The sequence below is a fragment of the Saimiri boliviensis genome, chromosome 5 (assembly GCF_048565385.1).
Source record: "Saimiri boliviensis isolate mSaiBol1 chromosome 5, mSaiBol1.pri, whole genome shotgun sequence".
Taxonomy (NCBI): domain Eukaryota; kingdom Metazoa; phylum Chordata; class Mammalia; order Primates; family Cebidae; genus Saimiri; species Saimiri boliviensis.
In genome coordinates, this window is record NC_133453.1 from 36,159,053 (window position 1) to 36,176,729 (window position 17,677).

Consider the following 17,677-nt stretch of genomic DNA (forward strand, 5'->3'; position numbering starts at 1 on the left):
AGGAGCTGAAGGTGGCCTCTAGCTAGTAGCCAGCAAAAAGCCAGGCCCCCGAATCCTACAGACACAGGGAGTGTATTCTGCTAACAACCTGAGTAAGCTTGGAGCAGATTCTTCCCAGTCAGTCCTCAAGATGAGAGTGCAGCCTAGGTGACATCTTGATTGCAGCCTGGTGATTCTAGGAAAACGACCCAGCCAAGGTGTGTGCAGAATACTAACCCATAGAAACTGTGATACAGCGAATGTATGTTTTAAGCAAGAAAAAGAAACTATCACTTACTAAACTTTCATGTAGTATATCTACAAAAAGCATATCTGCAATTATCTGACAAAGCTATTAAAATGCTTGTCCCTCTCCAACTACATATCTGTATGAGGCAGGATTTTCTTCATATATTTCAATCAAAACAACACTGCAACAGATTGAATGAGAAAGCAGATTTGAGAATCCAGCTAATCAGCCAAACATTGAGGAGATTTGCAAAAAATGGTATACAGTGATACGCTTCTCACTACTTTTTTTCTTTTTTTTGGTTTTGGAAAATAGTTATTTTTCCTAAAAAATAAGTGTTTTAACTTGTAATGGGCATTTTGTTATTTTAAATCAATTGATTTTTTAACATCTCACTTTTGATTTCTAATGTGGTAAATAATATGCCTATGAAACATTCCTTCAGGTCTTCTAAGAAAACATGAGGGCAAAGGGGTGTTAGGACCAACAAATTAGTAACTACTACAATACTTCAACTTCCATCATCTCTGCCACATGATACACTCTCCCTCCTCCTCTACTGCATTTATCGAAATTCTCTTCATTTTCACACTCAGCCATTCCAGTCTACTGTGGGCTCTCTCCCTTCTGAATGTCCAGGGAACTCATCTGGCACCTGCTTATTGCTTTCTTCATTTCAACATGCATGCATGTGAAGCCCCGAAGGAAAGGGACTGTGCTATGTCGGGGACATGACACATGCTCCAAAACACACCCCCTGCCACCTCTATAAAGAAGTTAATTACAGACAGAATAGGAATGTAATCCATGCCAGCCGCTGGACTTCAATCAATGCTTAATGAAGCAGACCACAAAGGATATGATGGGAGAAAGAATTTAGGACATACTTCAGTCTCAAAAGTGTCACCTGAAAAGGTAAATGTGAACAAGGATGCATATACAAAAATGTTTACAAGAAGGCAGTAGATAAGTCAATCAGACCAATAACCTTCAATTCTCAATAATACAGAATGAAAATTATCTGTGGACCATTTTGGAGCAACATGGTGAGAAATAAAGAGAGTAATATTGTAAGGAAGGTAATGGAGAAATCAAAAGAATTCCCCCAATGTGTCTTATTGAAAAAGCTAGGGAAAAAATTGATTAAAACAAATAGCCATTATTATGGGTTGAAATGTGTTTGACTCCAAAACACAGTATGTTGAGATTCCAGGCCCCCCAGCCACATATCTATGAATGTGACCTTATTTAGAAACAGGTAAAATTAAGTAGGGTGATTCCTAATCCAGTATGACTGCTGTCCTTATAGATGGAGAAGAGACAGAGAGAGACACAGAGGGAAGATGGTGTGTAAAGATGGCGACAGAGATTGGAATTATGCTGCTGTAGCTCAGAAATGCCCTGGATTACCAGAAGCAGCAAGAAAGAATCCTTTTCCTGAGGTTTTGAAGGAAGCCCAGACCCGCCAACACCTTACATTTGAACCTAGAGCCTTTAGAACTGTGAGAAAACAAATCTCGTTTTAAACCACCCAGTTTGTGTTACGTTGTCATGGCAGCCCCAGGAAACATACAGCAATAGAGTAAGGGACTCCTTATGACCCATAGCTGCATTTCCCAAGTGGCCCTTCCTTAGCTGCAGACAAAAAATGAAACAAAGGAGAGAAAAATTGGAAACACAAATCTGGTTACAGGAACCAAAAAAGCTTTTTTTTTTTTTTTTTTTTTTTTTTTTTTTTAACTAGAAATATTTGAACGGCAGTTTTTTTAAGATTCTGGGAAAATGTTTCTGATCAAACACTGCTGTCAAAACTCAAGCCCACTGAATCTCTATAAATGTGCCTATACATAGACAAGGATTATTTATCCATCTTATACTTCCTCAACTCTTTGCTACAAAAGGAAGTAATCCAGACCTGATATTTAAAGTTACCAATACTATTACTATGTCATGACAAAAGAAATATGAGAAGACAAGTAAAACTTTCGTTTCTCCAAGATTTGATCAAGTCACAGGGACTTCTGGGCCAGGATGACTCTTAGTTCACACACTAGCCATACACACGTCTCAAGATCCAAATCTTATCTCTATTATACATAAGGTACTTAGCATTATAATCCACAGAAAATTCACGTATTAACACCTACCATGTATATTTGACTTGAGGAGTTTAACTTCATTTTAGAACTTTAACTTAAGCCTCACACTTGGCTCAAGTCTATAAACAATCAGATCTTAGCACTGTGGGGATTTCTGAGTCACTTGATCTGATGGTCCAACCTATGTTCCTAAACATTAGGAAGCTCCAATTTTTTTTTTTTTTAACCATGAGTCCTAACCCATTCATGAAATCAGTTTAGTATACCCCAACTACTTTTTTAGTAAAGCAAATCGAATTTAGAAATTAGAGGGTATCATCCACATTAAAGGTAAGTACTCTCATGAAACTTTTGTTTCAGGTAGGGGTGTGTGTGTTGTAGATACTGAGTCATGCAGACAAGTATTTCTTACTGTCTTTATCAGTCCAAACTTTGGCACTAAACCACCAAGGAACAATACTCCTAATAGTGGCAATCCCTTGCCATAGTTTGAGACCCAACAGGCCAGGGGAAGGAGTGACCTTAATACAGTGGAGATGGCCAGGGACGTAGGCTCATACAAAAAAATAGCCAGGCATAGTGGCGGATGCCTATAATTCTAGCTACTCGGGAGGAGCTACTTGAAGCAGGAAAATCACTTGAACCAGGGAGGCAGAGGTTGCAGTGAGCTGAGTTCATGCCACTGCACTCCAATCTAGGCAACAAGAATGAAACTCCATCTCAAAAAAACAAAAATGACAGGGGAACAAGCACAAAGAGAGGGCTGCCTAACAGGAGCTGTAGCCTTTAGGAAACGGAAGCACCCAACCTACAGTGAGCTGGTAGGAAGGGAGCTGCCCACCCTCTGTCCTCTTGCTGGGACCTCCCCAGTGGCCAATATTAACTAGAAGCCAGAGGGCAAGAAAGTCCACTCAGCTTAATCTCCTCGGTCACAGAGGGGACTGACAGAGGGTCAAGAGCAGGTCCGGAGGAGCGATGGAAGATTTCCAGCCACTGTGACTATTAAAGTCTAAAAGCCATCCATGTCATTTACGCTTTCATTAGCTGAGCCTAACAACTTTTATTTCTGGGCACCACGTTGTTCCCTTTAATCCCAACCTTGAATCAAGGCTCTAATCCAAGGCTGAACAACTGGTGTAAAAGACTGGCATGTTTACGAACTCAGGATTTCTGATTTCTCCAGGCCCTCACACTGCTCACCAACCCTTTCAACTGTTCTTGGTCTCCCACCTCACCTATCCCTAGCTATCAAGCTCTGTAGGGCAAAGGCCATGTCTTACTTATCTCTGAACCCCAGACCTGGGTGGCTAGAACACAGGCATATTCACTGACATGTCTGAGACAGCTTCCTCTCCCCAGTTCCACCTACACTTCTCTTCCCACTTAGAGTCAATCCCCAAGCCTAATTACTTTGCTTTTTAAACCTCAAAGCTCATTTCTGCTCTGCTTCAAGACGTCTAACCTCCATTCCCATAGCAAGACCTGAGTCAGTTCCTCTACCTCCAGTCCCAGCTCCCTCTAGCTCTACTCTCTAGGGCAGTCGACATAAAAAGTTAAGTCCAACAGTATCTCCATCCCGCCCAGAATTCTTCCTTGACTCTGGCTTGGACTTACTCATTTCTCCACTACCCCTCCCACAGCTCCCCTGGAGAAACTTCCCATAATTCTATCCTCTTCTCCCCAACCTCCCCCTTCAAACCAAACATACATGTTTACCTTCAGACAGCGGTAGGCTGCCCCCACCCCTCCCTCATGCCCTGCCCTCTCTTCCACTCCTACTGCCCTGGCAAGTGTCCATGCATCCTTCAAACCCCTGGCCAGGTACAGCTCATGGAGTGAAACCTGCCCAACTTCCCACCTCTCCTTGCCCCAAACAAAGCCCCTCGATCACACCATGCCCTTTTGTTTCCATGGTCCTCCAGGCCTCTTAAATCTATAGGCCCACTGGGGGCAAGAACTGTGTCTTATTTTACTCTACATCCCCAGTGGAAAACACAACACTGACCTAAAGCCACTATCTAAATGTTCCCCCATGTGACTGAAGTGCCTCTAAATGATCAGATTTTTATAGGCAACCCTCACACAGGATCCCCTAATCATAACTCTTACTGAGACCTCACTGAACGCATGGCACATTTTTTAGGTGATGTTAATGGAATTAAGAGACTGCAGTGAATTCCCATCATGCTTAAGACAGGTACCTGCTTGCAGAATCCAGCCACCTCTCTGTAGAGAGGAGTGGCACAAGTTACAGCTGGCCCTTGAACAACACGGGTTTGAATGGTACAGATTCACTTATGTACAGAACTTTTTTCAACCAAACAGGAATCAAAAGTGCAGTATTCTCAGGATATGAAACCTGTGTACATCAAGTGCTGACTTGTAGGAGATGTGGTTCTGCAGGGCCGATTGTAGGACTTGAGTAGGCACAGATTTGGGCATACGTGGGGGTCCTGGAACCATGTCCTCAAGTACACTGAGGGATGACTGTACATCTACATATCCTTTTTCAAAAGTCCATCATTGCTAGAGGTCAAATGCTAGGATTCATGCCTCTATAAAAGAATAATGGGGTTGGGCATGGTGGCTCATGCCTGTAATCCCAGGACTTTGGAAGGATGGGGAGGGCAGATCACTTAAGGCCAGGAACTTGAGACCAGCCTGGCCAACATGATGAAACCTTGTCTCTACTAAAAATACAAATAATAGTAATAACCAGACATGGTGGCAGGCACCTGTAATCCCAGCTACTCAGGAGGAGGCTGAGGACGAAAAATCGTTTAAACCTAGGAGGTAGAGTACACAGTGAGCAAAGATGGCACCACTGCACTCCAGTCTGGGTGACAGAGTGAGAAACCATGTATTAAAAAAAAAAAAAAAAAGGAAACATACCCTAAATATCTCTAAAAATTTATCAGAAGTCTATGCCTCGGGGCTCCCCATAAGGCCTTCATTTCTGCCCCAAATGAGGCCATAAAACAGCTCTGATCATTTCCCATTAGAGTGGTTCTCTGGTCTTGCTGATAGATGAGCCAAGAGTTGAGGACGTCTCTTCTGCCATCAGCTTCCAACACCACATTGGACCCACCACCTACTTGTCCAAGGCCCAGGATCACCCAGAGAGTTTAACAACCTCAACTTGAGGCAGAGGACAAGAGCAATCAGTGCAGGCATATTTATCTGGAAGATACTTGGCACTGCATCTGATAGACACTAAATTGAGAGAAAACCTTTTTAACCAGTCTGTCTTGATATCCTGCAATTCCACCACATTGCAATCCAAAAATGACAGTTCAGCAATCAAAATGTTCAGCCCAGCAACAGGAGGCAGGCTCAATTTTAGTAGCTCCTAAGATAGAGATATCATGCCTGTCAAAAATAAAGAATCCATCAAAATTGAGATAATCCAGATAATTTTTAAATCAACATGAAATTAATGAATGCTGAAAATCAAACATTGTTCAAACACAAGAGACTGCATCACACAAATCTGCATGAAGTAAAAGCATTGTTACTTCACCGAAAATCCAGAACTACAGAGCACTCAGTCTGAAAAATCTAAGCAAGTCAACCTGTCAGAATTTGAAACTGTTATTTAAGACAATCAGTGTGGCAGATATAATGGACCACTAAACTACTGCCTACAGCAAATGTGGAGATGATGAGGCATTTGAAGACAATCAAGAGAAAAGTTGCATTTAGATTTTTAAAAAACCACTACGCCATATATAAAGACTCCAAACTTACAAACACCGTGTTGACTACAGGTCATTCTCATTTTTGTTTTTAAAATGTGGAATTTGCCATAGTTTAGCAAGCATTTATAGTATCTATACTATATATCAAATACTGTGCTAAAAACAGAGATAAGAAAATAAGACTCGCTCTCTGTTCTTGGGATGTAAAGACGACAAGGAGGAAGAAGATCCAAGAGAGATCACTTCAAAGCATCAGAGGAAATTTTTGGTCAACTGAACATGTGGTGGAATATGAGGAAGGAGTGAAGGGTATCCAGGTTTCTGGATTAGACAACCAGGTGAATGATGGTGCCACGTGTGAAGCAACCGGCTACAAGGAATGGGGCAGGCAGATGAACAGAGAATAGAGTGGGCTTGAATTGTATGTAGGACATCCAGGGGATGAAGCCCAGAGGCAGAGAGATATTGGGGTCTGGAGGAAGTTCAGGGCTAGAAGTGTGTATCTGGGGATAGGTGAAGCTACACGGTGAATGAGATCCCACGGAGGACAAGGCCAGAACCCCAGTGTACCAGCATACGAGAAGATGGCATAGAGGGCATCTGTGAAGACTAAAAGAAGACAGATGTTTAAAAATCCTGGAAGGTCCATGAGTAGAGGGCTTTAAAAAGGGGGAACTCATCAAAAACAAGAAATAAAAGGTAACCATGGGCTTTAGCCACTACATCTTGATAATTTTGCTGAGAATAGTTTTACAGGGGAAGGTGTGAAAACTAGCATAACCAACTGAATGATGAGGCCTTAACAGATACACCACAAAGTTAAGTAATTTATTGCCCAATTTTCTGAAAATGCTCCGTTTTAAGTTTATACATACGTTTTTACACTCATGCAAATTAAGCAAACTGTGAATTTATTTGTAATAAAATGGAGAGTGACATTAAGACAATATGAAAATCCCTGACCTGCCAAGTAAGAAGTCCAGCCATCTTGCTGCAGAGACTATGAGAAGAGGCCATGTGAGGAGGATCAGGTCCTGAGACTACAGGGCAGAGAACCCAGCTGACAGCAAGAACCAAGGCCTCAGATATGTATCACCAGGCAAGTTGATGCAGCCAGCTCCCAGCCAGTAGAGCCATTCTAGCTGAGGCACCAGACATGTGAGTGAAGATGCCATCTTGAGCATCTCAGACCTAGAAAACACCACAAACAGACTTCCCCCATGTGCTTGGTCCAAATTCCTGATCTACACAACCATGTTGTTGAGTGGTATTTTCAGCTACTACGTTTTGGTGGTGGTTTTAATACAACAAGAGATAGCTGCAATAGGTGGTGATGGACCCATGGTAGAACAATTCCTTCTTTGAAAAAGAACTTACTGATATCCTACTACTACCCAGTGCTGTTCTGGGAGCTAAGGGTTCAGAAACGAACAAAAATAAGGGGTATGGCAGGAAGAATGAGGTCTGTGAATAGAACTAAATCATGGGAGGGCAATAGAAAAGGTGGTTGGAGGGTTATAATTATAAATAAGGTGGTTGGGAAGGCTTCCTGAAGAAGAAAACAAGTATTTAAGATGAAAACTGAAAGAAGCAGATAGGTAGATAACTGAGAGAAAATAGTTTAGGCAGAGAGAAGACAGAATTAGGTAAGAGCCTGTCTGGCACACTTGAATAACAGCAGATCAGCGTGACTGAAGCAGGAGCAGAGACAGCTGTGTGGTAGATGAGGAGGTCAGAGCAGTAAGAGAGGGTATCAGAGTCCTGAAGAGCATCCAAGTTCAATGATTTACCAAGAGAACTCAAGGAATTCAGCATATACTCATAGTTGTTGATATACTTTTTTTAAAGACAGAATCTTGCTCTGTTGCCCAGGTGGGAGTGCCGTGATGAAACCTTGGTTCACTGCAACCTATACCTCCCAGGTTCAAGTGAGTCTCCTGCCTCAGCCTTCCAAGTAGCTAGGATTACAGATGTGCATCAACATGCCCGGCTAATTTTTGTATTTTCAGTAGAGACAGGGTTTCACCATGTTACCCAAGCTGGTCTTGAACTCCTGAGCTCAGATGATCAGACCACCACAGGCTCCCAAAGTGCTAAAATTACAGGTGTAAGTCACTGTGTCAGGTCCTTTGTGGATATAATGTATTAATGAAAATATACTAAGCCAAATCAGCAAAAGAAAACAGCATTTGGGGTGAAGTCTGGAGGAAACCACGCACAAGCTTCCAAGGGTCTTCTCCCCGTGGAGAGGACTTGCTTAATTCCCCCATCAGGGAGTTCTTATCACATGTGTGAAATGTTGCCTACCAGGGAAACTCAGTAATGACTCAGAACCCAAGGTTGTTACTGTGGACTGATAACATAGGCATCTTCTGCTTAGCATATACAAAAATTCTAGACTTTCAGAAAAAGAACAGGTGTTCAGCATAAGCCATATTGTTTGCAGAAACCGTTTTGCACAGTGAGCCCTTCCCATGAGGGAATGGTGGGAACCCTCCACAAAGCTAATTTTCCAGATGCCACCAGCCAAGGCCTGGCTTCACAAGCAGGCCTTTCTAAGGGTAGTAGTCTCAGGCCTGCTATGTTAACTTTTTTCTACACGGACAGTCAAATTGCATAGCACTTCAAAGGCCATTTAAGAGAGATGGGAACCACTGGAAGATTTTGAGTAGAATTTCAAATTATCACTCTAGCTTTTGTGTTAAGGAGATACAGTATCGTGAGAGTATGGGGGGCAGAAACGGAGACACTAAAGTCTATCTAAAGAAAAACTAATTAAACAAGCCCCAATATCCCAACAGGAAAGAGAGGGAAAAAGTAGTCAGATTCCAAATCTAATATGAGAGCAAAGTCAACCAGATTTGCAGACTGACCATATATGGATCATGAGAGGAAAACAACTGTCAAGGGTGATGACAACCATTTCTGGCAGAACAGCTAGAAGGATGGCCTTGCCATTTAATGACATGCTAAGATTGAGGAGGAGTTGATTTGGAGTTGGGGATTAGGAATTCATTTGGGGACATGCTGTAAGTGTAAGATGCCCACCAGATATCCAAAGGATCAAGAAGACAGCCATATATAGAGTGGGCAGTTCAGGGAAGAGACCTGGGCTGGAGCTACCCCAATGGTATTTGGAGCCATATTACTGTTAAGTAGAGAAAGACAGGGAGATTTAAGAACTGAGTTCTGGCTGGGCGCGGTGGCTCAAGCCTGTAATCCCAGCACTTTGGGAGGCCGAGGCGGGTGGATCACGAGGTCAAGAGATCGAGACCATCCTGGTCAACATGGTGAAACCCCGTCTCTACTAAAAATACAAAAAATTAGCTGGGCATGGTGGTGCGTGCCTGTAATCCCAGCTACTCAGGAGGCTGAGGCAGGAGAATTTCCTGAGCCCAGGAGGCGGAGGTTGCGGTGAGCCGAGATCGCGCCATTGCACTCCAGCCTGGGTAACAAGAGCGAAACTCCATCTCAAAAAAAAAAAAAAAAGAACTGAGTCCTGGGGTACTGTAGCACTGAGGTGGAAAAGGAAAGAAGGAACCAGCCAAAGAGCCTGAGAATGGACAGTAGATAGGAAAAAAGTCAAGAGAATGTAGGTACCAGGAAGCAGATGCTTAAAATGTTTAGTATTTTTTTTATTTCCATAGGTTATTGGGAAACAGGTGGTGATTCATTACATAAGTTCTTTAGTGGTGATTTGTGAGATTTTGGCGCACCCATCACCTGAGCAGTATACACCACACCCAATTTGTGGTCTTTTATCCCTCACCCACCTTCCCACTTTATCTCCTTGAGTCCCCACAGTCCTTTGGGTCATTATTATTCCTTTACATACTCATAGCTTAGCTCCCACTTACGAGTGAGAACATACAATGTTTGGTTTTCCATTCCTGAGTTACTTCAACTTAGCCTAATAGTCTCCAATCTCATCCAGCTGGCTCCAAATGTCATTGCTTCATTCTTTTTTTATGGCTGAGGAGTATTCCATCGTGTGTGTGTGTGTGTGTGTGTGTGTGTATATGTGTCTGTCTGTATGTATGTATATATATATATATATATATATATATATATATATATACACATACACACACACACACACACACACCCCATGGTTTCTTTACCCACTGGCTGACTGATGGGAATTTGGGTTGGTTCCATGTTTTTGCAATTGCAAATTGTACTGCTATAAACATGCATATGCAAGTATCTTTTTTGTAAAATGACTTCTTTTCCCCCAGTAGTGGGATTGCTGGATCAAATGGTAATTCTACTTTTGGTTCTTTAAGGATTCTCCACACTGCTTTCCATAGTGGTTGTACTAGTTTACATTCCCACCAGCAGTGTAGAAGTGTTCCCTGTTTACCACTTCCACACCAACATCTGTTTTTAAACATTTTTTTGATTATGGCCATTCTTGCAGGAGTGAGGTGGTATCACATTGTGATTTTGATTTGCATTTCCCTGATCATTAGCGATGTTGAGCATTTTTTCATGCTTGTTGGACATTTGTATATCTTCATTTGAGAATTGTCTATTCATGTCCTTACTCCTCTTTTTGATGGGATTGATTTTTTTCTTGCTAATTTAATTCATTGTAGATTCTGGATATTAGTCCTTTGCCAGACATATAGATTGTGAGTATTTTCTCCCACTCTGTGGGTTTTCTGTTTACACTGCTGACTGTTCCTTTTGCTATGCAAAAGCTCTGATTTCAACCTTTACTATAAGACCATAGTCACCAAAACAGCATGGTCCTAGTATAAAAATAGGCACATAGACCATTGGAACAGAACAGAGAACCCGGAAATAAACCCAAATACTTACAGCCAACAGATCTTTGATAAAGCAGACAAAAATCCTCAAGTGGTGAAAGGAAACTTTATTCACAAATGGTGCTGGGATCATTGGCTAGTTACCTGTAGGAGAATGAAACTGCATCCTCATCTCTCACCTTATACAAAAATCAACTCAAAATGGGTCAAGGATTTAAATCTAAGACCCAAAACCATAAAAATTCTGGAAAATAACATTGGAAAAACCCTTCTAGACATTGGCTTAGGCAAGGATCTCATGACCACGAACCCAAAAGCAAATGCAATAAAAACAAACAGCTGGGACTTAAAGATATTTGGTATTTCTACCAGTCAAGAGGCATCTAAATCTCACTAAAAATGGTCCATATTTTTGTTCACTGCTCCTTTTTGGCCCACTCTCTGCCCAATACCGGAGATAGAGGATGTACATCCTTAGCTTCTTGCACCAAAGGTATAAACTGAGGCCAATCTAGGCTTACTCTCCAACCCAGCTAGTTTTTGTGCTAGTGTCTAGGTGGAGAATTTAATGTTTAAAGGCTCTCTCTCCACCGTCTGTGAATACCAAAGATTAACTGAAGATCCCTTTCTGATGGCAAAGTTCTCAACAGAACTGATTAGCAACGTCAAGTTAAGGACTGCCTGGGATCTGGGCTTTAAGCCAGTGGTTTCCAAAAGCAGCTAACAAAACCCATCAGAGGAGCATTGGACCTGAACTGTCCACTAAAGCAAGCCATTTGAGGCAATTTACATTTAATTATAACTTAAAGTTCAGTTCTTCAGTTGCACTAGGCACATTTCAAATACTTAACCACATGTGTCTGGTGGTTGCTCTATTGAAAGATGCAGACCTAGAACATCTCTTCAGCCCAGAAAGTTCTATTTCAACTACATTGCTTTAGATTTTCCAAGAGAGACCCAAAGCTCTGAATTTGTTACACACTCTTCAGATGTCTCTAACAGTCCATTCTGAAAATAGTCTCACAAAAATCCGACAACACTACAATTTGCCCAACTTCGTCGACGGGAATCCATGGCACAGAACACCCTGGGAATGAATTCCTGGTTAACTAAGCCACTTGATTAAGCACAGGGCCTCAAGCTACAAATCAGGGCTGTGGCTCCCATATCTCACACAGAGCAATTAACTCAGCTCAGCTAACTGGCAAAACCCGGTTCAGCAAACCCTACGTGCATGGATTATACACAGAGGGTGGGTGGGTATGTGTGTGAGCGAGAAAGAGAAAGAAAAAGGAGGGAGGGAAGAGAGGGTCCAGGAGCACACACTCAAATGCCTACCAGCAGGCTAGGCAAATAGCAACAGTGCATTAAGGCCGTAAGTGAGAAAATAAGCACAGAGTAAAACAGTCAAGCATGATGACAGTAACTTATCCTCACTGTTAGGGAAGCAATAATGGAGACTGGAGCATTAGTAATTCCTTCTAAAGATAGCAGAGATGTCTCAGCTCCAAATGATGGTTGCTATGTGGGAAAGTAAAGCCCAGCATTGTCAGAGCTTCTGATTTGCTTTTCCCCCCAAAGAAGATAGGAATCTGGAGTTTTGCACGAAATCTCAAAATATTTAAACGCTGACAACTAAGTCAAAATATAACACTGAGCAGACCTATGAAAATATGTCTGTGGGTCACAGCAGGCCCCACAGCCCTCTGTTTGCAAACTTAGAAGCTGCTCAATGCAAGCTGAGTAGCAGAACCAAAACCAAGTTGGAAGCATGTGTAATGCTAATGGCGAGTCAGTTCTGTCCACATGCTGTGAAGAAGAGATGTCTGAATAGGAAATAAAGCACTCAAGTAAGTCAGTGCCCAATAAATTGAAAAGAATTTGAAGAATCCAGTCTGGATCCAGCTTATATATATTAGAGCCTTAAAATCTATTTAGGTAACAAGGCATCAAAGCCTCAAAAGTTCAGAAATTCAAGAGTTCTAGCCTATTCCTCAAGACTACTCCCACACATTATCATATCAGATTCTTGTCACTACACAAATTCTCTTAGATTCTGATCCCACAGTTTATCAGAGAATAGAATTGTTAGTCTTAACAGACTATTCCCAGTTCTAGGAAGCTGCCTCAAGTTGTAAAACAGACTTATTATTCAAAATATCTGAATACAGAAAAGATTCATCTTGAAAACTCTATGAAATGTAATTTTTCCTTTTTAAAAAAGGAAAATACAGTCAGATCCACAAATTGGCCTTTGTAAATTCCAGCATGCCCACTATCCCATGGATTCAATGCTCTTATTTCTCATTCATTTCAACCCCTGAATACACTATACATGTTCATTACTAGACAAGCCTTTCCCTTATGCACCTCATCGGTGTATACACACACACACACACACACACACACACACACACACACAGAGCCCTCTGCATCCATGCATTCTGTGTCTGCAGATTCAACCAATCACATATCAAAAATGTCTGGAAAAAATACTTTATCTATACTGAACACATGCCGACAATTCTCTTGTCACGATTCCCTAAACAGTATAACAACTGTTTAAATATCATTTGCATTTTATTAGGTATTATAAATAATCTAGAGATGACTTAAAGTATACAGGAGAATGTGTGTAGATTATATGCAAACACTGCACCATTTTATATGAGGAACTTGAGCATCTGCAGATTTTAGTATCCAAGGGAAGTCCTAGAACCAATCCACTATGGATACTAAGGGACAATTGTGTATATACAGTGAATGTCCACCTTAACCAATTATTTGAGCAGCTTCTGTAGGAAGAATTCATTAAGAGTAGTAGAGGGACAGTTGTTTAATAACAGGTTAGTGTGTAGACATCTAAGACACAGTGTCTGCCATCAAAAGAGTTTAAAATCCAATGATTTCAGCAATACAAAAAGATTAGAGAAGTAGATTAGTGGTTCTCAACCTCGGCCAGGCATTAGAATAGGCTGGAGTACTTTTTAAAATATCTATGCCCAGGACCCACTCCAAATGCAATGAATGAGAATCTCGGAGAAAGGGACATGGGCATTTGTACTGTTTAAAATGTTAAATGTAAAAATTAGAGGTGAATGATCATCAGCCAGGGTTGGGAGTCCCTGTAGGATAAAGCTCAATTACCCATTCACCTGTGACACGTAATTTTGATGATAAATTTAACTAATTACTCAATGATCTCCACCATGAGTACATAAGACAACAACTACTTCTCCACTAACAACTTCACGAAATTGGATTTGGAGGCTGGGACACTGATAAAGTGCCAGGATTCCGAGATAAGCAATCCCACAGTTCTCACCTCACAGTCTACCGCCTTTCCAATGGAGTTCATCAAATGGCGGCAGGAACCTCAAAGTCCCTGAGTTCAGAACATAATTAAAGCCTTCCCAAAAGCTTCCCCTTTATCTTCAGGATCGCACCAACCTATGGCCTTATCTGATGTTGATTCGGGGGGGGGGGGTGCTCCCAACATTCCAAAAGTACATTTTCTTTGTTCTCAGCAGGTAGTGGTTACTTCTCAGATGCTGTCCATGAAATCTAGAATGATATCCTTGGGCTTCACTTACTTTCCAAACTCTAGAAACCTCAACTTCCATACTCAATCTTGAAACCTGTCTTTCTCCCATCTAAATTACTCAGTGCCTCAGGAAAAAATGGACTTACTTTACCTTTACATTCAGGTTCCCACCAAATTTGTTTCTTTATACACTCCTCACCTGGATGTGTAAGATCTTGCCCATTTTCCCATTTGTAGTTAGATTGAGGAATATTTTTCATAATTGATTTGCAAATCCTACAATATTTGCCTCAGAAACTAGACTTCCTACATGTTGACCTCACAAAAGATATAATTAAGAGAAACTTGTGGATTGTCCATCACTATTCAAGAAGCAAAATTGCTATTTTTAGGTTGATGCGATATAGCAGTTAGTAGATAGGAATGTCTTTTTTAAACAAGCATTAAATAATATGAATAAATTCCAATTCATAACAACATATATAGTACTAGGCTATGCAGTTAATAGCTGAGAGCAAAGATCTAGAAACACAGTTCCTGGTTTCTAAACCCAAATCTGCCACTTACTTGTCATGTCTCTGTCTCTTTTTCCCTCAATTTGTAAAATGGGGATAATAAAAGTACCTATCTCCTAAAGTTATTGTGAGAAGTAAGTCTTGAGCATAAAGCTCTTAAAACAGGGCCGGTACAGAATAAGCACAATACATGTTATTTATTAATGTGATTATTAGTATGAAGAGCAGGGCTTAAAACCTTGCTGTCTAGGAAGACAAGCCTTTTAACTGTCTTTTACTGATTTACGGAAAGTGAATTTATTACATTGTTTTTCAAATTGAATTTTGACATTTCTGGCCCTTTCTCATTTAAAATAAATAAATAAAAGCATGGAATTTGTTATGTATTGACCTTTCAGTGCCATCAGGAATACCATTTAATATTAAATCTTGTTATGATTACAATATTTAAAATGAAACTATGGGAGGAGAATATTTGGGGAGGAGAAAAAAATCACTACTTCTTAAAAGGAAATTTTAAAAGCAAAAAAGGAGAATTTATACGCTGTAGGTGACCTTTAAATGTCACATTCACTAATATATAAATGTAAACAGAAAAATACAAGTCTGGTAGTAACAGTAAACTGATCAATGCAATTATAGCATGGGTTCTGTGACATTATAAGTTACATTTCCATTCCAGAATATCAATAGCTTTTTACCACCTTTTACGATCAAATTACAGTGCATTAAATACCATCTGGTTAGTTCTCTTCATATTATTTACAAGCTTGCAGCTTATCTCTTACTTGGACAGCTCCCTGTGCTAAACTTCTAAGTATACAAGATTTGAGGGCATAAATTATTTTTTAATAGTTAAAAAGTAACTTCAACTCAGTAAGACTATCCTTCAATGAGATCTCAGTAATTTGCCTGGAGTAATGTTGTTACTACTAACTTTAGCCCACTTTCAAGAGTCAGCAAAATATGATTTAATAGACAATTGATTACTTGTTTAAATCTCAGATAACTGAATTACACGATATAAACAGCACATGCTATTTTAACAATGGCAAACACACACACAACATCGCAGCAGATTTTCACATGGTTTTATAAGCCACTTTTTCCCCCTCCATCTCAATTCCATCAATAAACAGTTCATCTTTAGGGGTTGGTCCAGTTCTTGAGTATCCAAAGCAACATACACATGTATTTATCCAGAGCTGGATTTTTTTTTTTTTTTCTGTAGAATAGTTCTTAATGGAGGCAAAGACAGTGCAAGTATTTTCTTAAACCCCTAAAGTATATACTTGTAAGAAATAATTACTTTTATGCTTTGGATAACCTATAAGAAGTTAAAATGTAAGATGATTTACATTTTTCCATCACTAGATTGACCAACCTACTATGTTAGCCACATGGCCTGAGACCAAATTTTAAGAGAACCATTAGCTTCTAAGACAAGAATTTGCGACTTACCCTGTTTGAGGAGGATTCGAGACATACAAAATGTTCCATGTGAAGATTCAAAAAATTAAAAGGTTATCCAACGTATTTTTTAAAGTTTCATTGAGGAAGTCTCGGAGGCCCAACGTTACCCAAATACTAGGCATAGGTTCTAGCGCCAGATATTTTCTCATCATGTATTCCACACTTAAAAAAAAAAACTCACTTAATTTTTACTTGTTCCTAACTTCAGCGACAGAGGTAGGGACATCTTTTTCATTTTAATAGTCACTCAGGACCTGAACAGCCGCCCACACACATGGTAAATGCTCATAGAATCTGTGGCATTAAACTGAAAACACTCAAAATATAGACTGGCTGGATAAGCAAACAGTATTCTCCCATCTGCGTTCCTGCCCAAGTCACTGAGATAGGGCAGCTCACAAGGTTGAAACTCCAAAGGCCCCTCAGTTCTAACTTCCGAGTATGTGTCACTTGCACAATCAACATTTCTAACTCCAAGGAGCCGAAGTGAGGCAGGCCTTAATGAGGCAAAAAAAATCACACTTAGATAAGCAGCACCTTTTAAGACGTTCCCTCAAACAAGTTCTTAACCGGTGCTTCTCAAACTTCAGTGGGTATTCCAATCACCTGGGGATCTCGTTAATGAGCAGATCGCGAGTCAGTGGTTTTGGTGTTTAAGTTCCCACGTTGGGCAGTTCTAAGGAGCTCCCAAGAGATTCCAATGCTGCCGTTCCACCCACCACTCTCGGAGTTCAAGGCCCACAAATGCCCAAAGACACCCAGGTCTCTGATACTAGCAATAGACAACAGCTGCCGCTACAGGCAGTGCCCCAGAATCCCCTGGGTTTTCTGAATCCCCTGAGCGTCGCCACCACCAGCGGGTCGCACCTGGCAGGTGCCTCGGCCGCAGCCGCGCCCCCCTCCTCCGCTCTGCGCTCACCTTCTCCCGGGTCTTCAGGTACCGCTGCAGCGCCTGCTGGGTGAGCTCGCCGACGCGCAGCTGGCCCTCCTTGCAGGGCACCACGATGCCCGTCCTGCCGAAGCACACGGTCACTTTCATCCTGGCCCCCGGCGACCACGCCGGGCAGAGCCGAACAGGTGTCTGACCCCGCGGGCGCAGCCCCCACGCTCGGGGGACGCCAGGCGCGGGTGGGCCGGGAGACCCGAGGCGCCGCTCCCCAGGGCACCCTGAGGCCCTGGGGCTCGCGGCAGCGCCCCTTCCACCCGGGCAGGCGGCGGGCAGCGGGAATCGGGGAGGGGCGGCCGGGAGAGGGTTCACCTCCCAGGTGCCCGGCGGCCCGGGACGCGGCGGCTCTGCGGCCCGGCTCCTCCTCCTCCACCTCCTGCTCGCTCCTGCCCGGCCCAGGC

General features: G+C 41.8%; 1 protein-coding gene across 5 annotated transcripts in view; it reads right to left on the minus strand.

Annotated features, from left to right (window-relative positions):
• The window catches only part of PARD3B (par-3 family cell polarity regulator beta), a 1,103,682-nt gene extending 1,086,220 nt beyond the window's left edge, over window positions 1-17,462 (minus strand). For 4 of the 5 annotated variants that reach the window (XM_074399193.1, XM_003925625.4, XM_074399195.1 and 1 more), the window contains exon 1: window positions 17,250-17,462. In XM_074399193.1, the coding sequence (XP_074255294.1) occupies window positions 17,250-17,369 (120 nt within the window). In that variant the 5' untranslated portion in view covers window positions 17,370-17,462. Of the gene's footprint in view, window positions 1-16,318; window positions 17,217-17,249 lie in introns of those variants that run through there. The other variant, XM_074399194.1, reaches the window with a different exon arrangement.
• Between the last annotated feature and the right edge of the window lie 215 nt (window positions 17,463-17,677).